The 25,021-nt window shown below is 39.1% G+C and overlaps 4 protein-coding genes and 1 long non-coding RNA gene across 5 annotated transcripts; 4 read left to right on the plus strand and 1 right to left on the minus strand.

Moving 5' to 3' along the window:
- Positions 1 to 1,748: 1,748 nt before the first annotated feature.
- Positions 1,749 to 7,150, plus strand: WBP11 (WW domain binding protein 11). The gene is given in 15 exon segments (XM_087935487.1): positions 1,749 to 1,948; positions 2,500 to 2,549; positions 2,552 to 2,698; positions 3,360 to 3,554; positions 3,775 to 3,810; positions 3,813 to 3,875; positions 5,199 to 5,508; positions 5,949 to 6,016; positions 6,019 to 6,063; positions 6,066 to 6,161; positions 6,626 to 6,674; positions 6,676 to 6,878; positions 6,881 to 6,970; positions 6,973 to 7,016; positions 7,018 to 7,150. Coding segments are annotated over 15 exon segments (1,617 nt in total). The 3' UTR covers positions 7,039 to 7,150.
- A 3,434-nt stretch (positions 7,151 to 10,584) lies between these two features.
- LOC113434485 (histone H3) lies at positions 10,585 to 11,385 on the minus strand. Its single transcript, XM_087935489.1, has 2 exons — positions 11,234 to 11,385; positions 10,585 to 11,063 (listed from the first exon to the last, which is right to left on the minus strand). Exons 1-2 carry the CDS (start codon positions 11,383 to 11,385, stop codon positions 10,637 to 10,639), a joined length of 579 nt encoding a protein of 192 aa, XP_087791615.1. The 3' UTR covers positions 10,585 to 10,636.
- Positions 11,386 to 13,159: 1,774 nt separating this feature from the next.
- Positions 13,160 to 13,860, plus strand: LOC148125621 (histone H1.10-like). The gene is given in 3 exon segments (XM_087935638.1): positions 13,160 to 13,475; positions 13,478 to 13,701; positions 13,703 to 13,860. Coding segments are annotated over 3 exon segments (642 nt in total). The 3' UTR covers positions 13,805 to 13,860.
- A 1,685-nt stretch (positions 13,861 to 15,545) lies between these two features.
- Positions 15,546 to 16,069, plus strand: LOC113436873 (histone H3). The gene is given in 2 exon segments (XM_026701613.2): positions 15,546 to 15,626; positions 15,629 to 16,069. Coding segments are annotated over 2 exon segments (522 nt in total).
- A 3,810-nt stretch (positions 16,070 to 19,879) lies between these two features.
- LOC148125622 (uncharacterized) lies at positions 19,880 to 24,121 on the plus strand. Its single transcript, XR_015744008.1, has 3 exons — positions 19,880 to 19,952; positions 20,432 to 20,482; positions 23,897 to 24,121. It is a non-coding gene; the product is annotated as an uncharacterized LOC148125622 (long non-coding RNA).
- The last annotated feature ends 900 nt before the right edge of the window (positions 24,122 to 25,021 follow it).

Here is a 25,021-nt window from a genome sequence, read left to right on the forward strand (position 1 = left end):
GGTAAGAAAGAATTACACTGCAGATGAGAGAACTTGAATGGAGTCAGTAAAATGCTTAGAATCCTGTATTGTTATTTTGTAATGGCTGTTAGTTTCATTCTAAACATAATTGCCATTTTCTTTGCTTTCTGATCACATGCAATCATGCAATCTACACTTCAAAGTGTAGATTAAGGAATTCAAAATACACATTAAGACAAAAGTTGGCTTTCTTTTCAAGAAAGTGTTAGATTAGGACCAGAGAGATTCAGGTTTGAATCCTCATTCAACCAGGAAGCCCAATTGATGGTTTTCCATCATCAGCATCACTTGGCCTAGTCTTCACTTTTCATGATCATTGTGATATTTGCAAAAATGTTCCACATTTATTATTTTCCTATTTGTTTAATTTTTAGTTCTAATATACCTTTTGCTTTTTGCCTTAAATCTCTTTTTTGGTATTATTAATAATAAGGTTTTATAAATAACTTTTGTTATTACTGCTACTTTAACCTATTCTGGGGAATTCAAACCAAGAATCAAAACTTTTGAAAATAACTGTTCTTTAATATATGAAAATGCACATTATGAAACATATGAACAGATTGTAAGACCAGGCACTGAAGGCCTAATTATGGCAAACCCATCACAACTAACAGGCTCTGTTTGTACATTACATTAAATCATGGGTCTGCAACCTTAAACTCGCAGCCATTTGGACCTGTTTCCCACAGGAAAAAAAAACACCTGGAGCCATAAAACATGGGTTGGCGTGGCCAACTCAGTGTCACTCACACAACCACATGACCCCTCCAGCCATGCCCCACCCAGGTTTTGTGGCCCCCTCCCCCCGGTGCTTTCTGTGGGAAATGGATCTCTCTCTCTCTCTCTCCCCCTCCCTCCCATTTCTGTTTTTCTCTTTTTCTTCTCCCTCTGCCTCTTTCTTTCTTTTCTTCCTTTCCTTCCCTTTCCCTTTCTTTTTTTTTCTCATTGAATATGTTAGCAAATCCAAAATAAAGTTATTAATTGTGGGAAATTGCTTCTCCGGAATCTTTTCATAGTGAACTCTATGAAACTTGATAGAAGCTGACAAGATTGCATATATAAAACTTGATAGAAGCTAACAGCAATAGCATATATATTTTGATTTCTTTTGAGTTTGACAATATAATGTATTATCCAACATTATAAATAATCTTATTTTCAGGTGCATTTTTTGCATTTCTGTTATTTCCTTAAAAAAATCAGACTTGCTCCCAATTTGTCCCTTCTGGCAAACTGCAGTTTTCTTGGCAAGAGATCTAGATTGCCATTGCTTTCATCATAGGTCTGAGAGAGTTCTTTTCTTTTCTTTTCTTTTCTTTTCTTCTCTCTTTCTCTCTTCTTTCTTTCTTCCCCTTCTCTTTCTCATTTGTTTCCCTCTTTTCTCTCTCTCATTCGCTCTTTCTTCCTCTCCCTCTGTCTCTCCCCTTCTCTCTCTCTCAATTGTTTCTCTTTTCCTCTCATTCTTTCCCTCCATCATTTTCTCTTTTCTCTCTTTTTCTCCCTTTTTCTCTCTCTCATCTCTCTCTCTTTCTCTCATTTCTGTTAAGTTTTCCTTTCCTCTCCCCCTCTTCCCTTCTCTCTCATTTGTTTCTCTCTCTCTCTCATTCTCTGCCTCCAGCTCTTTCATTTCTCTCTCCCCTTCACTTTCATTCTCTCCATAATGTTCTCATTTCTCTCTTTTTCTTCCCTTTTCTCTCTCTCATCTCTCTCTCTCGTACGTGCACATGCAGGATACCCTCCTGGGCCAAGATCATAGTGGCGGTGGTGGTGACTATTCCTCCCTCTGCTGCCACTGCGCACTCAGATGGGTAGCTGGACGCACTGCACAGGAGAGCCGGAGCTCTTCCCTCCCTGCATCTAGCGGTGGCTACTCCTCCTCCCCATTCTCCTCCTTCCTGAGCCGACACGAAGGGGACTGTGGTTGGTGCTGTTGCCCGTGAAGGATGCAGAATCACAAAAGCAGCCAGTCACAGGCAGTGCGGAAAAAATTCTAGGGCACTTCAGCCATGTGACTGGGTCGGGACAGTGTCTTGTGGAGAGCTGGTTGCGTGACCGGGTTGACAGGGAACTGCAAAGAGGAGTCAAAGAGCCTCATGCAGCTAAGGAGTCGTGGGTTGCTGACACCTGCATTAAATCATACTTTGGCCTTATATTCCAAAAAATAAGCTTCTGCAATTCTTTTGATGAAGCTATCAGAATTAGCTAATTGTCCCTTGGTTTTCCCCCCAGACTTGGATAAATCTGATTATTAATTTTCTGCTTTAGTTAATCATTCAATAATTAAACACTTGTCATTTTTTAATAAATTACACACTCATATATCTTTAGATATCTTCAAAACTGAAGCAATTATTTCTGATCTTATATCTTTTTAAGCATGCGTTTGATAAAAGTTTAGACTTATTAGAAAAAAGTAGGAAAAGTTTCAGACTTCCAACATTCCTAATATTGCACTTACCTCAATCATATTTCTAGGCCTCCTGTCAGGCCTGTTACTATACTTCCACCTCCTGGGCATGGTGTACCCGTCTACCTCCTGGTAGGAAACCCCCTGGACCTCCACCAGGACCACCACCACCTCAGGTTTTGCAGATATATGGGCGTAAAGTAGGATTCACTGTTGAAATGCCTCCTCGGAGAAGAGATGAAGACATGTCTTATAGTCCAGAGACAGGTAAATGGCTTCCCCTCTTCAAACTATTAGTACAGGTTGTCCTTGACTTATGACCACAATTTGGATTAGAATTTGATTGCTAAGTGGTATAGTTGTTAAGCAAGTCATGAGATGTCCATACTTTTGTGGTCATTAGTGAACCCAGCTTCCCCCATTGGCTGTATGTTGGAAGCTGAATACGAAGGTCACAAATTGCAATTGTGATCGTAGGATACTGCAACCAGTCATAAGTAAGCATTGGTTGCAAAGTGCTGAAATTACGATCATGCAACTGCGGGGATGGTACAACAGTTGTAACTTTGAGGACAGGTCGTAAGCCCCTTTTTAAAAATGCCATAGTAACTTCATCGTTAAATGAATGGTCATAAATCGAAGACGCCCTATGTGTCATTAGGAAAATAGATATTTTCTGAATGTACCATCTATTTTGTCTCTACCTTGTATGCTTAAGAGCTGGAAGTAGACACACAAGTAGCCCTGTGTGTCATTAGGAAAATAGATATTTTCTGAATGTACCATCTATTTTGTCTCTACCTTGTATGCTTAAGAGCTGGAAGTAGAAAAATTGTTTTAATTTTAAAAGCAAATGTGATAGAAAAGAATATTTTTCTCTCCCCCCGCCCGCACTTGCCACAGATAAAACATACCTTAAATTTTACAGGTCGAAGAGGCCACGATGAAGATGCTTCCAGTACAAGTGAAGATGAGGGATACCCTGACGATATGGATCAGGACAAGCATGATGACACTAGTGATGACAGTGATAGTGAAAGAAGTGATGCTGACAGTGAAGGGGAAGAGTTCATGCATCTTGATGACAATGTTGAAAGGGAAAGTGGTGAAGACAAGAAATCTGGTAAGCTTGGGAAAAATGATTTAGATAAGAATTAACTAATGGAAAAATTAGTAAATATTGCATTTATAACATGCATGTTTATAGGCTTGGGAAGAAATTACTGTATTCTTAAGCTGAAAACTGAACAGATAATTTTTGGGAAATTAGATATTGGTAAACCTGATAGAAACACTGATAGATGATGAAAAAAACCTTCATATTTCATCACATACTTTTGCAGGTCATAGTGTACGTTTTGCTGATATTCCTGGAAAATCAAGAAAAAGAAGAAGAACATGAAGGAACTCACACCACTTCAAGCAATGATGTTGCGAATGGCTGGTAAATAATTTTTTTTAAAAAGTTGCCTCTGTCCCATGTTCTTTTTATTTTTTTAGTTAGAAGCTAGGGAAACTTGTTTAAAGAAATAACACCCAGGATAACTTTTAAGCAAGGATTTATTTTAAGAACTCAGTATAGTAAAGGATGTGGGGTATTAATACAAACCAATTGTGATGAAATAATTTCAAATGATAACTTGTTTGCAGTCATTGTCATTCAGATTATTAAATTCACATGTTCCAGAAGCATCGCACAGAGCTCAAAAGTGGTGGATTTGTGTTCTCATAAAATGACCTCATTTACAATTTGATTTGATTTGATTGCTGTTATTTTAGTCAAGGAAATAATTGAAATACCAAGTAAAACATAAATTAAAACTAAAGCACAAATTAATTAACAAAAGCCAAATGAAAACCTGTATCTTGAATAAAGTTTTAAAAGCATTGAGAATGAAGCCAAGTGTAAATCCAAAAGAATTAAATTTTATAACTTGGAAACGGAAGGAGCATACAGAATCATCCCAGTGATGGCCTATAGATGAAATATTCACTCTGGATAAATGTAACTCTGTTTTGTAATGGAAATTTGTTCCAGTTGTAACTAGCTTAAAGCAGAGTTGTTATGACTCTTACTGGAATCACATAAGGACACATTTTTAGTTTGTACAAGCAGAAGTCTCTTGGGGATCTGTGGGATTTTTTTTTACTAAATGTTGAACAGATGGAAATTCTGGGAGTTGAAGTCCACATATCTTAAAATTGAAAAATATTATACTAAACCATTTTATAAATGCATTTTTATTCTGTACCATGGTGATCTGTTCCAAATATTTTCATAAATTTCTTGATTTTAATGTGTCACCATTTTAGTCCACCATTAATATGCACGGCTGATCCAAAGTAAATATAATATTGTATCTATTAAATTCATTTACACAATCTTTGTTAGATTGCAGCCAAGTGAGAAAACACATTTCTGTTTAATGAAGACTTCCCTGATTCCCATGGAAGCTTCCATTGAAATGAAGATAGAAGCCTCAAATTAAAGGATAGTTATCCAGATCGTGGTAGGAAGGGTAATAAAATAATACATTCCTACACTTCAATGCCCACTAACCTTGAAATTGCTTAACATTTGCCTTGACTGCTATTTGCATAGCAAAGAGAATTCATATGCCTAGAGTGCATTTTTATCATAATGATTGAAAATACGTTTGTTTTTAAATTTCCATAACATTAAGAAAATACATAAAGGAATATTAGGCTATTATCCACAACCCTTAATTTATTAAGTATTATAAAGGAGAGCTGTAATTGTTTGTAGGCCAGGAAATTCCTGAGGGTGGCAAAGAGATAGAAGAATATTCTGAAGAGGATGGCGACGACGATGAAGATGACTCTGATGCAGAGGATTCTCAGCAACAGCAGCAAATCACAGAAGAGTCACACTCAGAGATGGGATCCTCAACGCCTTCTCAAACAAATCCACCCCAGCAGCAACCTCCACCTCAGCCCGTCCCTCCAACTCAGATCCAAGCACCTCCAATGCCTGGGCCACCCCCTCTTGGACCACCTCCTGCACCACCTTTGAGACCACCAGGACCTCCTACTGGCCTTCCTCCTGGGCCCCCCAGGTGGGTATTTGAACAGGCAGTTTTATTATTAAACTAGCTATATGTAAGGGCACTGGTGTAGTTTTATGTGATTAATAAAAAGATTGCTATATTTTACACACAAAACTGAACTTCAGTTACCTCAGCAGAATTTGTCATAAAAGATAAATCCCCTCCTTTTTGTGACAAATTGGGATGGATATATGCTATTCTACATATACATGTGACAAACTGGGATGTGTGTGTTGTATACGTACATACATACTGCTATGCATACTTACCTGTATATATATGGGAGAGCTTGATTCAGAAAGAAAATAATTTGTTTTAATTGTTAAATCACCCTTTTCATAGAAAGAATTGGAGTGCTTTGTAAACAACACATTCTTGAAACATTTTTTCAATCTAAACCATATCAATTAGAAAATGATACTGAAGAATTACCCTTAATTGAGAAATAGTCAACTAACATGTATCTATATGATACTTGTAGGTGCTCCTCCTTTCTTAAGACCACCTGGATTGCCTGGACGCGTGGACCTTTGCCACGACTCTTACCTCCTGGTCCTCCACCTGGCGGCCACCTGGTCCTCCACCTGGCCCACCTCCTGGTTTGCCTCCTGGCCCACCTCCCAGGGGCCCCCCACCTCGTCTGCCACCTCCAGCTCCTCCAGGTAATGTTATGATTGAGAAGTGGGATGTTTTTGTTTCTCCAGTGATTCCTAGTAGAACAGAGATCTCATTCTAAGTTGGGATTCCATGAAATGAGAGATCGCGACTGAAACAAATAAATATTAATTGTTGAACTTTGTGTACTGCACAATGTTAGCAAGTGCAGCGATAGGAATGTTTATACTTGGGAATTCAACTGCTGGCCTGTAACTCTGCTATTGTAAATATTGTCATACGTGAATTGTGTAGGTAGAACTGAAATTCACTAGGATATGTGACTTAGGATTAGTCTTTCTTGATAGATCTCTTGAATTTTCATGGATATTGTGCATGTAAGAAAATGAAAACAGTGAATTTATGATTAGGAAAATTCTTGGGAATCTTAACTGAGACATAGTATATAACTTAAGATTTAAATTTTTATTCTTCACAAAGATCAGAAGAATAACAGTTTCTCTTTCTGCAGGTATTCCCCCTCCTCGTCCAGGCATGTTGCGTCCTCCTTTGGTTCCTCCACGGGTTATTCCCACCTGCTCCCATTCCAAATCCAGGTGTATTGAGCGCTCCCCAGCTTGATTCAGCGCCCAAGGCAGATGATACTAGTGCAGCCACCATTGAGAAGAAAGCCACAGCAGCGATTAGTGCCAAGCCACAGATTACAAACCCCAAGGCTGAGATCACCCGGTTTGTGCCTACAGCTCTTCGAGTTCGGCGAGAGAATAAGGAACAGCTGCCTCTGTCTTGAGAAAACCTGAGGATGAGCCTTCTGTTCAGATAACCAAAACAACTCCTAAAGTTGGCTCATCTGCCCCCGTTCTGTGCAGACCAAGGATGATGTTTATGAAGCTTTCATGAAGGGAGATGGAGGGGCTTCTGTGACAATTAGTTAAGATTTTTATCTTCTATGATGAGATATGGAATGGGGTTCCATGTTATAATGGCATCCAGCTGAACAACATCTTTTGTGACAATAAAGTATCTTCCATCCTAATCTATGATCATACTTGATAAATCGAAATAGAAAAATGGAATAAAAGGCACTGTCATATTATCAATTCTTAAGAAAGACTGTGCTGTATGGGAAGTATATTGTCTTGAATATTTTTAGTGATCAGAAGAAATACATAGTTTACCAGGGTAAATTCTGGTTCTAATCTCTTACATATAAACCTGATCATCAGGCTTCTGTGTTTGGGTGGCTTCTGTAAATATTTCGCAATGCTATTTTTTAGTTGGTGAAATTTCTTGGTTTGTACACTTGTCATAGAGGTGGGCAGACAAGATTGTTTCCATATGTGGCATTGCAAATGGTTTGTATCCTGCTTATTCTGCAGTCACATTAGTGGCTTCTTGCTGGCAGGACAAATGCCATTGTTTTATTAGAGAATAAATATTTGATGTAATACAACCCTTTTTGTGTCTGCATTAACACTTTATATTTAGAAAGAGAATGTGGACTTTGATTAAGTTGTTCATCTGAAAATTAGGTAACGATATTTAGTAAATCTTAATCTCCAGTGGATCCAGGAAAGAGATATTTTGTTTTTCCAGTGTTCCCCAACCGTAGTTCATATTCCTAATTTTTTTATTATGGTGGCTGGTGGGAAACAGGTAACATTCAATGGATTTGGTGCTCATGAAGTTAGGAAAGGACATATTGATTTCATTTGAGAGAGAAAGATACAGTCCATGAATCCTGTCTTTCATTCTTTTGTACTTTAGGCTTGCCTACAAACTCTTAAAATCTCGGCATTTTCTAGACAAAAGGGAGGGGAAATGATTTTGTTCAGAGGACTAGGCTTAAAAACAGCAAACATTAAGGAAGGAGCACTGATTTAGTGCTCACTAATTAATTATTTTGTCAAAACATTTCACCTGCTTCTAAGCTAGGAAAGTATGGATTCTGCTTTGTGTATCTAACATGGTTAGTTTTTCTATCCACTGACAATAAATTTTTGAACTCCTTAAATTGGGGAAATTATCTTGAGGTTACAAGGCATCTAAACTGTAGTGATAAGTGTGTGAAACAGGAATGGGATGTGCTACATCATGAATATATTGTACAATGAGAAGATTTAACATCTGAAAGTAAAATTTATATTGGTTGGTGCTTTTTGGTGTTTTGAATGAACTGAACAAAAGTGTCCTGAAAAACAGATATATGCTACATCTTGTTCCTGGGAATTTAATGGTTAGAAAATTCTGGAACCTTACATTTTTTCTTTGGATCGCACTGAACCAGTCATTCCAGGAGCAGTTAATATACTGAATCGGAAGTTGTTTGTACTATATACTGCTTCAGATGAAACAAACCTGTCTCAGGTCATGACCATATCTGACACATCATAAACCACTTTCAGTTTAGAGAAGTATTAGAAAACCTCCAGAACGGCTGGATTAGTGTGGTTTAAAGGAAAAATGAAATGTTCCTTGTTATGGAAGGAAAATTCCTGTAATAAAAACTACCAAACAAAGGATGGCAATGTGAGGCATTTCTCAGTTATATTCTCATAAGGAAGAGGGATGCAGGAAGTATTAGCAAAACAACAGGTCTGAAATAGGCTCAGAAGGAAAGCCTGAGAATACTCCCCACTTCCCCTTGAGGAGACAGGGTTAGGAATATTTTTAGCATCTCCCTAAGATTTTGGGGAAATAGAAGTAAGAGCCTATTTAAAACTTATGTTTAATTATTTAATGTTATTTTCCTTTGCTTCTATGGTAGGCAAGTGTCTGCAATATCTTTTGTTTTCCCCATGTTCCATCTAAATGTTACCTTTGAGACTTATGTATGTCTAAATCAGAAAAGTTTAGTGGAGGTAGATAGAAATAATAACAGCGAAGATATATGACAAACATTCAGAAAGCATAAAATGTTTCCCTAATTATCCCTAATTATTTTTGTGACTGCATTCATATGACATTCTTTCCACGGTTAACAATTTTCTCTATCCTGTGATCTGAACTCACGCCATGTACTGAAGCTCTCAACAGGGACTTAGGCACACTGCGGCTTGATCTCACCAGGGTAAACTGACTCATTGTATTATGTTAATAAAGTATTAATATAAAGATACAGAGTTACATTCAGCAAAGTAAAATATCACTAGGCAGTGGAAGATTAAATACCATGATTCTAAAAGGCATGTTCTTGATTTACAACCACTTTAGTGATGGTTCAGTTACAATGGCATTGAAAGAAGTGACTTGCGACCAGACCAGTCCTCACACTTAAGGATTGTTACAATATCCCCATGATAATGTGATCAGAAGTGGGATGTGTTTAGGACAGCTGTAGCATCCTGTTACATGATCACCCTTTGCAATCCTCCCAGCCAGCTAGCAACAAGCTAAGTCAATGGGGGACACAAGCTTTGCTAGCAGCACTGATTCACTTAACTGCAGTGATTCCCTGAGCAGCCATGGCAAAACAGATTGTAAAATTGGGCATGACTCACTTAACTGCCTTGCTTACCAACAAGAATTGTGATAAGTCAAGGACTGCCTATTGATATAGCCCTTTGGGTGGGTTATATCAATATCTAGGAATTTGTGAATAAGTAATGTGACCTTTTTCAAAAAATGAAAGGGATAATTAAAGAAAAACTGAAACAGCCAGATTTTAAAAGTTTCGTAGTCAAATCAGCTCTCCTTGAAGTTATCTAGGGAATACATTTTATAGTATGCTCCTGCAAAGATGTAAATTCTTTCAGTTTACCATTCAGTCAGAACTGAAGAATATTGGATGAAGAAAGAAAACTTCAAGGAAAAAAAAAACCCAACGGAAAATAAAGTTGTCTTGGAAAAGCACATTTGGGACATAGAAGTTTGCAGTATTTCTTAAAATTTGAAATTAAAATATTGATGGAAACAGGTTTTGAGATTTTTAAGGTTTAACAAACAGGACAGTTCTGATCTCTACCAAAATTCAGGAGGCGCTGTCCCTTTCACGTGAACTGCTATTTAGAGTTCTTGGCGGGAGTTGAGGCTTGTTTTCAGCGGTGTCCTGGCCGTTGGGGTGGGAATTAGAAATGTAGGTTCTCCTTTTTCACTCATCGGAGAAAAATCAGACTTCGTAACTGCCCTGGGACAAGCGCATGTGTTGGACAGTTGAGGTGAAATAACCCTCCTTCCAAAGCTACAGAAATTCCTTTACACAGGTAGTCCTAAGTCTCCACAGTATACAGAATTTTCCCGATCTCAAAATGGCGGTTTAAATAGTGGAAACACTTGTGTCCAGAACAATCGGGCCTTAAAATGAACTAGGTGTACAGAATACTTCAAAATTCACCCTTTCCTTGCTACAATCTAGGTACACTGGAAACGGCATTTACTTAAGGTTCCTTAACCGTCTAGGGATTTGTTTGAGGAATAGGCTCAAGCTCCTTTCGAGACGAGGTGGCGGCTCTTAAAGAGCCTTTGGGTATTGGCGGTTTTTGTTTTTCCGAAAAAGGCCGAAGGAACCGGAGGGGCGCCCGACTTAAGCTCTCTCCCCGCGGATGCGCCGCGCCAGCTGAATGTCTTTCGGCATGATGGTCACCCGCTTGGCGTGAATGGCGCACAGATTCGTGTCCTCGAACAGCCCCACCAGGTACGCTTCGCTCGCCTCCTGCAACGCCATCACGGCCGAGCTCTGGAAGCGCAGGTCGGTCTTGAAGTCCTGCGCGATCTCACGCACCAGCCGCTGGAAGGGCAGCTTGCGGATCAGCAGCTCGGTGGACTTCTGGTAGCGGCGGATCTCCCGCAGGGCGACGGTGCCCGGGCGGTAGCGGTGAGGCTTCTTCACGCCGCCCGTAGCAGGGGCGCTCTTGCGGGCAGCCTTGGTGGCCAGCTGCTTGCGGGGCGCTTTGCCGCCGGTTGATTTCGGGCCGTCTGCTTCGTCGAGCCATCTCTCTGCTCGCGCCAAACTCGGACGAGAGAAAAAGCCTTTAAAGGAAGGTTGAGACTCTCTGCCCAATTTATAGTGAGTCCCGGTTTCTCTCCTGATTGGCTGGTCCAAGGAAGGCAATTTCCATTGGAAATCTTCTGGATTTGAAAACGCGCGCTTTGGTTAATGGCAGGAAGCCCCGCCTACTACTTTAGTTTGATGTTTATGTTGTTTTTTGCGACTTTCCGGAGCATCTCTGGCAAACCGAGAGCTTCAGGATTTCGTGATTGTCGCTCTTTAAGCAAAATACTATTGTTGCTGTTGCATTTTCTACGGAGGGGAGGAGGAGAGGAAGCGTACATATGTTTGTACATAAGGAAAGAGACTTTTTAAAATCCTGCCTGTATTATTACAAATATTTCAAGGGAGGAACACAATACTCCATCCTCCTGTTTTCCTCACAACAACCCTGTGAGGCAGTTTGGCTAAGAGAAACACCCAGCCAGATTTCATGGCTAAGGGAGAAGAACTCACTTCAGAATGCTTCATCATCTGAAAATGCATAAAATAGGCATACAAATCTTAGTTTAAAGCCTCCTACCTAAATATCAACACTTTACATATCTCTGAGTTTTCACAGAGTTGATTTGTTGGTTGTTTTCACTAAATGTTTTTCAGGAAAGATAGTGGTACATGTAGCCCCAAATGAAGTATTCTAGTAGCAGTTTTAGTAATATAAACTTGCCTTGGATTCTCTATAAAAGTTCTTTATCCTTTGTACAAGTATTTTGAGTATAAATTCCATTGACCCTAAATTTATTTCATTCTGACATGTCCAGCATTTGTAGTTTCATATACCCATTGCTTCTAAAGGTATGTCTAAAGCACCTAGATTTTCTTCATCCCTGTGTACACTGTAAATTTACAGGTAAATGAATCATGACTTGATACTTTCATCCAAATAACTAAATAGGATGTAGTTTTAAAGGCTATTTGTACTCAAATGTAACAAAGGAAATATGGTGATGCTCAGTAATCAGAACATTGCTCAGGATTTATGCCAAACCAATTAAAAAAATAAATTCCTTTGACAGCAAAGTGGTTTCCATGCTGACTGCACTTATTTAGACTGAGGCATAAATCAGAATTTTAAATAAAATATTTGTTCCATAAAACTTTTCTACAATGAAAAATGTGAAATTGTATCTAAACTGTAATCTCTATTTTTAGGTGTAAATCCCATTGAATTCAGCAGAATGTAGCTCTCTTATGAATAGAAATGTATCTGGTCATTTTGTTCCTTAGGTTTGGGTGAAATCTCAACAGGAAAATCCTTTAATTTTTAATTATTCAATCCCCAACCAGGAATATTAGTGTTAATCTTCCAAAACTGAGTTGTAAAAGGTCTCACTAAAACGGTCGATTTTTAGGTTGCCTTTTTGCATTCAATATAGGGTGAAGTTTGTAAATATGAGAAAAAGGTATTATACCATATATATTAGCATATGAAATTTTAATTTTGCCCATATTGTTATATTATCTGACAGTTTTTCTTTGAAGATAGTGACTTGCTTAGGGCTTGCTTGTTTAGCAATGGTGAGTGTACTTCGTAGAAGTCTGTGTTACCTCAGTTTACTTGAACTTGATTTGTAGTAGAGGCTGTTATGCTAAAACCCACATATTGTGCCTCACCTCAGAGATTACTATCTAAAGAAGTGATCTGCATAGTTTTCCCGAACATTTAAAAAAATGCATTGTTTTAATTTACAAAGAAAAACAAAACTTCCACTCTTTCCAGGTCTTCCCAGATCCTGCATTCGGTGGTTAAGTGCCCTTTAAAAAGTATATGTTGCGTTCTGCTTTTTGAAAAATTAAAGGAATAAAAGTACACTTTCCTCTTTTTCCCATTCTAAGATTTCGTTATTTAGTGGCATAAATTCTGTAAAATTTGCAATTTATTAACTCTAAAGAAACACAAACTGAGCGGTCGGAAGAGTCCCTTCAGCCTTGCAACAGGGCGGGTTCTGGAGCGGACCAATCACAAAGCAGCTCAGCTCTATAAATAAACAGCGGCTGACCTACTTGAGCTCACTTTTTGTGTTTGGAGGTTTTTTTTAGTTGGTTCTCTCAGCGATCATGTCTGAAACGGCGCCTGCTGTTGCTGTTACGGCTGCGGCACCAGCTGTAGCTTCAGCTCCGGCTAAGAAGGCGAAGAAAGCGGGAGCGGCAAAAGCGCGCAAGGCGTCGGGTCCCAGCGTCACCGAGCTGATCACTAAGGCGGTGGCCGCTTCCAAGGAGCGCAAAGGGGTGTCTCTGGCTGCTCTGAAAGCTTTGGCCGCTGGGGGCTACGATGTGGAGAAGAACAACAGCCGCATCAAACTGGGTTTGAAGAGCCTGGTAAGCAAAGGCACCTTGGTGCATACGAAGGGAATCGGTGCTTCTGGCTCCCTTCAAACTCAAGCAAGAAATCGGGCGAAGGGAAAGAGAAAGCGCCCAAAAGAAAGCAGCTAAGCCTAAAAAAGCCGGTTGCTAAGAAACCTGCGAGTGCCATCAAGAAGCCCAAAAAAGCGGCAGCGGCGGCCAAGAAGAGTCCGAAGAAACCCAAAAAGCCCGCGGCGGCTAAGAAGGCCACCAAGAGCCCCAAAAAGGCTAAACCGGTCAAGCCTAAGAAAGTCGCCAAAAAGTCCGGCTAAAGCGAAGGCTGTGAAGCCGAAGACTGCCAAGCCCAAGACCAAGCCTAAAGCGGCCAAAGCGAAGAAGGCGGCGCCCAAGAAGAAGTAAATCCAGGAGTTGGCCCGTGGTTGCTTCTCTAAAAACCCAAAGGCTCTTTTAAGAGCCACCCACAGAATCTAAAGAGAGCTGTTGTCCGCTCAGTAGAACGCTGTCCGGATGCTTTTAATACCCTGAAACAATCTAATGTGGCTTGCGTGGAATCTTGCACACTAGGGCACCATTCTGCACCGTTTAGGGATGTAATTGAGCTTTAAGCCAACTACACTCAGGAACGGAGATCCATACACAGCAGGCTAATCATTACTTCTGAAAAGTGGGGAGGAGCGGGGGTAAACAGGTTTCCAACTCGTATCTGGTTAGTAAGCAACTGGGCAACAAATGTCACTGTTAAGTGAGCACTTTCTATTCAGGGCTTTCACTTGCTAAAGGAAGTTCTCCCACTTTTCAGTAGTTCCATTTATTAAACAAGAGCATTTATATCGAAAGTGTAGGTCCTATGAAATATATTGTTACCGATATTGCAACACCTCCAGGTTTATTTCGTAAACCCTAAAAACTTAAATGGACTGTCAATAAATATGAATCACGCCTAATTTAAAAAGAAAAGATGCTTGTTTTCCCGACTAGGAAACCGAATGGACGGTGCGTAACTTTAAAACAGCTTGTGAATGAAGATTTCGTTCGCTCAGGTTGAATTACAGGTCTTTTCTTCCCTATCAAAGGGTTTTGTGATGCGTTTCTGATAGGCTCACACTAAGACGTCATCTGAACAGCCAATAGCCACTCGATGTCAAGTAATCCAATCGGTCGTAACGCTTTGCTCTGTTGTCCAATAGAAAACGAGAACCAGAACCCTTTTATTTGCATGGAAGTTAGTATAAAATAAAACCGCACTTACTGGTTTATTATTGGAACATTTGTTGTTGGGTATATTGGCTATAGGTAATTGTTCGCATATCCCTCCCTCCCCTTCTTTCCCCGATTACGGAGGATGGAAAAAGATTAATGATATTTTAAGAGTTACTGTATCAGTGTTTAGAAAATTTCAGAAAACATCACTGGACCTGTGAAAGCCACTCGTTTATTCCGCTCAGTATTTAATTGCCCCTTCCAGAAATTCAAAGTAATAGTGTTTGCTGTTGTATAGTTGTATTTCAAGCACAAAGTTACTAAAAGTTTTCAAGAAGTCTCAGTTAAATGATTTCATACTAAGACTGTTACTCCTTAGAAGGGCCAAATAAATACATAAATGGCTATTTTAATATTGAACAGGAGATAGAACACTTAGGATGTAATAGTTTAATGTTATAATTGAAGCGAAACCACGTTCTCAACGTGAATAAGTGAAATTGGTGCTCATTGAGTATAGTTGAATATAAGGCGCTTTGTTCCAACAATAAAATATTTGAAAAAAACCCCGCCATAGTAATAATTTCCTAGTTCCTTAATTTTCAGTCAAGCTGCGAACGAACGGAAAAAACAGATTTTACCTTCCGGGTTTTTAAAAATACAATAAAAAGTCGGAGAAAGCATAGAATACTGATTTAAATTAAATACAAGTATTGAAGCAAAAAAGCTAAAATTGGCAGTCTCATTTTAAATTATGGCGCTCACTTTTAAATTATCCAATGAAGCTTTAGTTTCCTAGCCTCAGCCAATCAATGATTAGGTTTCTTCCAATGGAAAGAGGCTTTTTCATAGCAGTAGCCAATCAAAAGTGGAAGGCGATGTATAAATGCTGACCCGCGAAACTGTTTTCTTCAGTTCCTTTTTCCCTTTCTGCGAAGAGATGGCTCGGACGAAGCAGACGGCTCGGAAATCAACCGGCGGCAAAGCGCCCCGCAAGCAGCTGGCCACCAAGGCTGCCCACTGAAGAGCGCCCCTGCTACGGGCGGCGTGAAGAAGCCTCACCGCTACCGCCCGAGGCACCGTCGCCCTGCGGAGATCCGCCGCTACCAGAAGTCCACCGAGCTGCTGATCCGCAAGCTGCCCTTCCAGCGGCTGGTGCGTGAGATCGCGCAGGACTTCAAGACCGACCTGCGCTTCCAGAGCTCGGCCGTGATGGCGCTGCAGGAGGCGAGCGAAGCGTACCTGGTGGGGCTGTTCGAGGACACGAATCTGTGCGCCATTCACGCCAAGCGGGTGACCATCATGCCGAAAGACATTCAGCTGGCGCGGCGCATCCGCAGGAGAGAGCTTAAGTCGGGCGCCCTCGGTTCCTTCGGCCTTTTTCGGAAAAACAAAAAACCGCCAATACCCAAAGGCTCTTTTAGAGCCGCCACCCTCGTCTCGAAAGGAGCTGAAAGTCTCTAAGTGCTTTTTAAACTTAAAGCAGTCAGCTGTATAATATGCATACTATTTTGATCTTTACTAAGGTAACTGATAGTTTAATGCGATGGTTAAAGCATCGGGAGACGGAAGTTCTGGTTAAGCACGACGGTAGGTGGGAGCCGTTGGGCCAACCGGCCTTGGAGAAAATCGCCAAGGCATAAACGGCCGTTTATGACAGTCAGAAATTACGGGACTGAGACTATTAAGGTGCATGCGCACATGGCGGGGACTACGGTACTCTTCAAATGGCTCAACCAGTAGGGTTGAGTTTATAGAAAAGCGCCGTTATAGGATATCTTGGGTTTAATTCGAGTGACAGCAACTACTTGGGGAGCGAATGTATTTAAAATTAAAACCGGATAGAACTCTTCCTTTAACTCTTTAAATTCTGAAAATATAACTAACGGGAATATGTTAAAAACTCGAGTTTGATATGCAGTAGACAAGTGTTTCATTTCCTGCTTAATTTCTTAATCTGCAGCAACAAATGGAAACTACTTTGCTGGATCACAAGTCATTGATTAATAAAATGAACTGAGAACAGCCTTTTTCTTAAATTATTCCGAATGGGCTTTGATTTTGAGAACTTTGTTAGTCTGTCAAAGGAGAGTGAGTGAGTGTGTGTGTGTGTGTATATGCAAGAAGTGCCTATCAAACGTTTCTTCTAGACAGCAATAGCAGTTAGACTTTATATACCACTTCATAGTACCTTTACAGCTCTTAAGTGGTTTACAGAGTCAGTATATTGCCCCCAACAATCTGGGTCCTCCATGTTCTGGAGTAAATTTATAAGCTGACAATGCAAATTTGGGATCAAATTCTATAAAGGACAGGTTATAACTGCCCACACAAGGTCTATATGAGCTTACATGAAGACTCAAGTATGGCTGTGCAGCTTTTTACATTCTTGAAAAATGCAAAGCTTCCCACATGGCTTTGTAATGAAGCCAGTGTTCTGGATTATCTGATATATAAACACCTGGTGTTTGTGGGTGTTTCATATTTTGCTTCCTGACCAGAGGTCATTTGGATACTGTCTCACTCTTGTAACAAGTCACCTACTCATTACAGCTCTAGTGCAGAATTATAAAGCTGCTTGCCATACATACTGGTTCATCTCATCTTTATATTCATGTTCCAGGACTCTGCTTGACATTAAAAAGTTGATGTGCAATACCAATTGAGGTCTACTCACTCTAATGCTTTGTGTTTTTGTAAATGTGTTTCCTAGTTTTGGCATAATCTCCCCTATACATTATTAGGGATTTGCAAAGAGTTTTGGGCATGAGACAAATGATTTCAGATAGTATTGTGGATGTTTTGATCGGTAAGCAACTTTAACTTTGATTTCTTCTGGATATGAATGGAAACGATTGGTACAGGTGGTCAGAAGAATGAAAAGAACTTGGCATTAGGGACAACTTGCATGATTGATAGATGTCACTTTGAATATACATTAATTTGCATACATTAAAATGAAATTTCATTGCAGTTTGGATGTATACTTGTACATGGCAAGAAAAATGAATCTTGTGAGTTTACCAGACTCAGGGATCAGTTTACCAGATAGCATAGGGAACAAGCTAGGTTTGGTATTTATTGAGGTATTTATTTTTAGGTAAGACCATTACTTAATAGAGCAATCCAAGTTTAGAAATGGAAGGATCTTAGAAATTACCACGTTCTATGAAAATAGTGTTTATGTCCAAACAATTAACCTCTTCTAATGATCCTTGAAAAAATAAGTACTGTATTTTGTGACTTAATATTTAGTGCTCATATAACTTAATTCATCTTAGACAGTTAATACCCAATTTATTACTTGAATGTTTTCTGCATTCTTTGATCGTAGAACAAAAGGAACAGTTGAGTTCTGCACCTGGGCTTCAAGATCAAGATAATTATTAAATTGTGTTAATATTGCTACTTTATTCAGTTGTATTTAATTATTCACACTTAGCTGAGCTGAGAAATCAAAAGGAAATTAAACATATCCATTCCAAATTTCAAGAGTTCTCTTAAGATATCTTTTCTGGGGTGGGGGAATACTTATTCAAATTTAGACAGAAGGTAAATTCTTCAGACAACTGAATAATTCATGGAGAAAGGGTATTCTTCCAGCTTTGCAGCATTAGCTTTTGCAATTTTAAGAGCATGAATGCATTCACTGATTATATGATTACATACCATGAAGTCATTCTTGAATCGTAGTGACCACATAGTCCTGTCTTAGGTATGGAGCAGAAGGGTTCTGACCAGTAGCAAGAAATTTTGAGTAGTTTGGAGAACCGGCAAATACCACTTCTGCCCACCCCTCACCCCCATCTATTCTCTTCCTCCTGAATCCCAGCTGATCGGCTGGGTCTTCTTTGGTTGCCCTGCACAGGAAAATGGAGCTGGAAAGCGGGTTGAGTGGGGTGGGGGAGGGAATGGGATTTTGCAAGTAACCTTCCCCTGAGTGGGGTGGGAATGGAGATTTTACAGTATCCTTCCCCTGCCACACCACGCCCACCAAGCCACACCCACAGAATCGGTAGTAAAATTTTTGAATCCCACTACTGGCATGGAGGGCAATTGGTATTGCCTCTCAGTCCTCTCAGTGCCAGTCTTTGCAATAAACCCAGAGGTGGTATTCAGCAGTTTCTGACCAGTTCTGGAGAACCAGTAGCGGAAATTTTGAGTAGTTTGGACAACCAGCAAATACCACCTCTGACTGGAGATTATACCGTATCCTTCCGCTGCCACACTCACCAAGCCACGCCTACAGAATTCCACCACTGAATAAACCAGCTGAAAACAATACAACTTGTGGCATCATGTACTGAAACTTTGCTGTATGACCTTTGCTGGCACAACCTAGAAGAAGAGATTGGCAATCGAAAAGAAATGCAAAAAATGGAAGAAGATAAACTATCCAGGTTTCTGCTGTATATATAGAGCAGAGCTCTTATTTCTTCAGGTCACTAATTTATATATATATATATATTTATATATATATATATATAAAAATTAGTGACCTGAAGAAATAAACTCTGCTCTTAATATATATTATATTTTAAAAAGCCTTATCAGCATAGGCTTATCCTGAGCACTAGAAGTATTCTAAAGTGGGCTTTAGAATCAACTAAACTTAAAAGCTCAAGGTATTTTGCAGCCCATGTTCAAACATTAAATTGTTCCTACTCAGTTTATATATAGGGCATTCGGCTTTGTTGGGTATTTTCCCACGTCATTGTAGTTGTGCTTTTAAAGTTGTAGCAACGTTTTGGCAGAATCTCATCTGCCATCAGGCTTCTGTAACATTCTATAGAATTCTACAGAAGCCTGATGATGAATGTTCTCTGCGGCGCTGTTGCTACAACTTTAAAGCACAACTAATGACGTGAAAATAACCCAAACAAACAAATGCTCATCAATATAAGTACCGAAAACTTAGAAATCACACACAAACACACACACACACACACATATGTATATGTATGTATATATATGTTAAATGCTAACTGATATTTTCTTTCTGGAATTTGGACAGTTGCCACTGTGTTCTGGCTATTCCTGTTCAGTCAGTTACACTGTGGATCCATTTAATCTTTATCTTACTGGACAAAATGTACTGTTCAAGTTCTTTCTCACCACTTAGAATTTTCCCAGAGAGGAGGTGCTGCGTGGGTGTCTTGGCTTTCAAGGATTGGAGAACCGCCTAAGGAAAAAGAGATCGTCACTGAAATTAATGGATAAATAAAGAGAAAATCTCCTGAACACTGCAAAACGTCTGTACAGTATTTGAAAAAGCCGGTAAAGAAAATATGCTACCCAAAGTTGCAGTCCTGGTTACTGTAACTCTCAATTGGCTTATTATATAAATGTAAGTAGCGGATTACCAATTGCCTTACTTGGCTGGATGATTTAGGTTTTTAATTCTAATTTTGGTACATGAAATCAGCAAAATTTATATGGCTCCTATTGGATTTAATGTCACATATAAGGCTGTGCTACCTGAGGCACAGTAACTGGGACTAAAATTGATTGAATCTGGTAAAATTTATATAGAGGCGTAGGAGGCTGGAAAAGAAATATATTGGTTTTACGTGGCACCTAGTTAAGGTATTGTTAATTGGTTAATATGGCACATAGTTAAGATATTGGAAATCAGTTAAATATCTCTGTTCTGGATTTGAATGTATATATTTTTGAGTAGTAGCTGGCCGTATTTGGCTCTGCTGGTTTTGCAGCTTATGCTATAGGCTTAAAAAAAGATTTCTGCCTACTTTTTCTTCCTATGTTTCTCTCTCTACTAACTGCCATCTGCTTTTCAGATTAGTAAGAGAACTTTTTATTTTACAGATGGTGCAGGCAGTGGGGCTATGGTAGAAGCTTCAATAATCCCAGTTGGAGGTAAACTCTTGGCAATGCATGTTATATTTATTTATAGTTAAATGCTTCCCTATCCTATTTGTCTAAGGTATTATATATTGTTATTGCAGCAATGTAGACAAAATTATGGATATATAATATAAATCTCTCTCCATTCTTGATTAGAAACCATCTGTCTGACTTTGATTAATCTAAAAAATTAAGGAAAATTGATTGGTCTGTTTATTTCCTGCTTTTATTATTTTTACAAATAACTCAAGGCGGTGAACATATCTAACACTTAAAACAACACTTAAAAACACTTGGGACACTTCCGGTTTGTCGGACCGGTGACAGCAGGGATTCGCCTCTCTCTGCGATCCCTGCTGTGCTGCCCCATATGCAGTGCCTCGATCCTGGCCGGATTTGGAGGCTAAGGCTGCCCCTGTTGGGGCAGCTGAAAGAAAGGGGATCGGACGGGGTGAGGGGCATCGCCCCCCCAGCCGGCAATAACCCCTTCTCTCAAGACAGTGCAGCGGTGGTCTTTTATGGCCACCATAAAGCTGGCAACTGGATAAAGAATCACGCAGGAGGAAGAAGGAGTTTTTTTTAAAGAAAGTTTTTCTTGGTCGAACTGGGACCCTAAGGACATATTTAACACCTGGGAAAGTAATGACTTGGAAGCTATAATGTTCCCGATTGATGTTTTCAGCTGCGAAGAAAAGTGACGAAAAGGAAGTTACTCTCCCTCCTTATGGAATTAACAAATGGACAAGGAAACTAGCCTTTTGATAGAAGGTAAAACCTAAACTCCTTTGTTATAAGTGGGAAGAGAGGCTTGGGAAAACAAATTTTTACTCTAAGACTTTGCTGGAGGAGATGCCTTGAAGATAAAGAGAATAGAAATTAATTATAAGAAAGACTTAAAGCACAGATTGGACGTTTTTTTTCTTTCCTAATTTGACTTCACCCTAGAAGAGAAATTGTAAAAAGAAGAAGCTTTTACTCTGCCTGGACTGTTTGATGACTGTGGGACTTTGGGACTTTTGGGAACTGTTTTAAGTTTGGAAATAACTGGTTTAGAAGAGGATACAGAAGAGAAGAAGAAACAGTTTAAAATGGCTCTATCTCTTGATGAACTAAAAAAACAATATTTAAAAATAAAGAAAGAAGGCAAAGATGTTATGGGAGAAGCCCTTTGTTTCCTAGATATGGCGCTTGTCATGTGTCAGCAAATTAAACAACAGCTGCAAGAAGCCGAGGAAGAAGAAGCCATTTTAATGAACTAAGCAGTGTGACTAAGAAAGAAAGGAGAAAGAGAGGAGCGAAAAGAAGGACTTAAGAAATAAAAAATGTTTATGAAAGAGAAAAGAAGATGCAAAAACAACAGAATGCTAGAAAGCAAAAGGAAAGAGGAATGCAACAGAAAGGGAAATCAAGAAGGCAGAGGTTTGGAGAGGAGGGGTAAAAAGTTTAGGCGGTCTAAGAAGGAAAGGAAAAGGGGGAAAAAAAAGTTACAAAGATGGAGAAAAGGAAATTTTTTTTAGGGATAATGGGTAATATATGGGTTTTTTTTTAAAAAAAAGGGATTCTGCAAGGTACACATGAGTATTGTAATAGTGGTATTTGTATTATAAGTAGATAATCAGAACTTTTTAAGATCTAATAAAAGACTAAAATATCAAGACATAACTTTAAAAGGTTTAATAATGAATGATAATAAGTTTTAATAAAATACTAAAGGGAATGTTTAAAATATTAGTTTGAATATAGAGTTTAATGGATTAATGTGTTGATTGTTATGGATTTATTATTGTAGTATTGGTTTTTTGAAATAGTAAGAATGTACTAAGCAGAATCTGATTGGGATTTAGGTGTTATTTTAAATTTTAACTTAGGGGAATGATAGAAAGGCATCATACTCCGATTAGTGATTCCAGGGGAAACTATTCTTTCTTAAATTGGAAATGAGACAGGTGTAAATGGAGAAATGGACAAAAGATATAAAAATATTTTTCTTTAAAGCAAGATTAAATATATAAAACAGAATTAAGATGAGGCAAAAATGGAGAGGAGTTACATAATAGATATAGAATGGTAAATAAGATGGGTAATGGTATATAAAAAAGAGCATGAATTCAATTGAAGTCCATACAAAAAGAGGTAATCTGAGGCCAAGTTACTTTCTAGAAGAAAGTTTTATGTTTTTATGTCTATGTCTTATGTGTGTGTGTTTAATTAAGAATTAAATAATAAAATCTTGGAGGAAGACTAGATGAGAATAATTATAAACAAGCCAGAGGAAAATATAAATTTGATGACTGAATAGCAGATAAATCAGAAAGGAAATATGATTGAATAATGATTAAGAGAAACAATGTGGAATTTAGTAAAGGGAATTTACGTGTTTATCATGGAAATGGGATAAATTATAAGTATGTGATATAAAGCAATATATTTACCTACCTTGCTAAAGATCTACAATGGAAAGAGGTTTTATGTTTTTAATGTTTAATGATGTTTTGTTTTATTTGTTTGTAAAATCAATAAACTTGTTTAAAAAAAATACTTAAAAACAACCAGAATGGGCAACAGGTTGCCCTTCGCTTAATTTTGGAAATATATATATATTATATTTATTATATATATTTATTATTACATTTATATTTATTATATTTGATGGCAAATCATGATTGATAGCTTATATGGCAATGTGTGAATTCAACCAATTATGGCTTTAGAAGAAATTGATTGAGTAACCATGAGTAGTAAGGCTCAGGAAAGAACATTTTCATGCAGTTCAAGGTGAATAGCTTCAGATTGGAGGGCTAAGTGGCCTTTGGATGTTTGGGGACTACAGCAGTCAGAATTCTTCAGAAGGGCATCGAAGGAAGGTGTCCTTACCTACACAATTTGCCAGTCCTTCCTGGGATTTCTACTCTCACATGTCTATTATCTGAGTTCCAGAGCTGTCCAGGTAAAGGTTGGAGCTATGCTGCTAAAACATTATTGAATGAGGAAGTCTTCTCTATCACCTAGAATCCGGATAGGGTACAAGAGAAGATCTCCCTTCACTAGCAATCAGTCCTCCCCACACACCCCGCCTTAGGGTCCAGTTTTCTTTTTTTAAACAAGAGACACCAAATCCAAGGAGGTATGGCAAAATGTGGAACTGGATTACAAACTTAATCCTGGAATATCCAAGAAAGTAAAGATTTATATTCGATTACAAGACACAAAGTAGGGATTAGAGAGAAAAGCTGAGCTACAACCAACTATCTGAAGCCAAGATCTGCATTACAAAGCTGTCTTATTTTCAAAGAAACACTGTAGTCATTTTAGATGATGCTAAGAGATTATTTTCTGATATCTCAAATGTGTGTCTCATATGATTAGATGCCCTCTTGTTTGCTTTTGCATTAAATTAATGTACCACTGTCTCCATTTCCATGCCAGATCCTAATGTAGCAGTGGGAAAACTATCGTCCCAGTTGAGTACATTTGAAGAAAAGGGGGAATCAAGGAAGGCCATTGATGGATCCCTTGCAAATAACTACACAAATGGAGACTGTACTATGACAAAGAAGGATTTTGAGCCCTGGTGGATGGTAGATTTGATTTCAGACTTTCAGGTATCTGCAGTAGTGATCACAAACAGAGGAGATTGTTGTGAGTCACGGATAAAAGAGCTGAGATTCTGATTGGAGATTTGCCACAGAAGGGGAGGCTACAATGAATCCCAGGTACTGGCATGATACTATATTGTCCTCTTAAGTGTGTTAATGAGAAATATGTCTCATCAGGGGTGGGGTGCTGGGGGTTTGGAGAGGTTCAGAAGAGCCCCTAGCTAAGATTCTGTGTAGTTTGGACGAACCTCCAAATCCTACTTCTGGCTGGCCCCGCCCACCCCTCCTCTCCCCTCCCGGAGTCCCAGCACGGCCCGTTTTGGATGCAGGTAAGGCAGAACACGTACGGAGGCTTGGGAGAGGCGAAAAATGCACCTCCCAGAAGTTTGGGCAGGCCGGAACTGAGCCCATTTCTAGCTTCCAGAGGGACTCTGGAGCCCAGGGAGGCCGTTTTTGTCCTCCTGGAGGCTTGCCCCAACATGGCCCGCCCACCCAGCAACCGGGAAAGAATGTTGCTAAAATTTTTGAAGCCCGCCCGGTCTTACTTAATCTTAAATCCAAGCATTTGTGTGGATAAACCCAAGTGAAGCTTTTAAAAACATATAACTCACAATAATTTAGAAAAAATAGATTTCCTGTTCTATGAACTGGAGTGTTGCTGAGTGTGGGCATTACAACAGTCTGGATAAGTTGCAATTTTAGGAGGAGAGACATGTTAGTCTATGGTGGCAAAAAAGTCAGATTTTTAAAGGACATACACTTTTGTGATCTGCAGCTCACTTCATAAGATACATAGAGTGGCTAGCTAGACTGATGAAGGGTTGTACATTGTATCCCATGAGCCCACATTCTGCCACTTTCAAAGTAAACATGTTTCTGTGAGACTTTGAAACAAATTCTAATCCACTTCCTATGTTGGGTAAAAATAGGTGTTACAGCACTGTACAACCTTGTA

The sequence above is a fragment of the Pseudonaja textilis genome, chromosome 5 (assembly GCF_049901715.1).
Source record: "Pseudonaja textilis isolate UNSWEBS1 chromosome 5, rPseTex1.2, whole genome shotgun sequence".
Classification (NCBI taxonomy): Eukaryota; Metazoa; Chordata; class Lepidosauria; order Squamata; family Elapidae; genus Pseudonaja; species Pseudonaja textilis.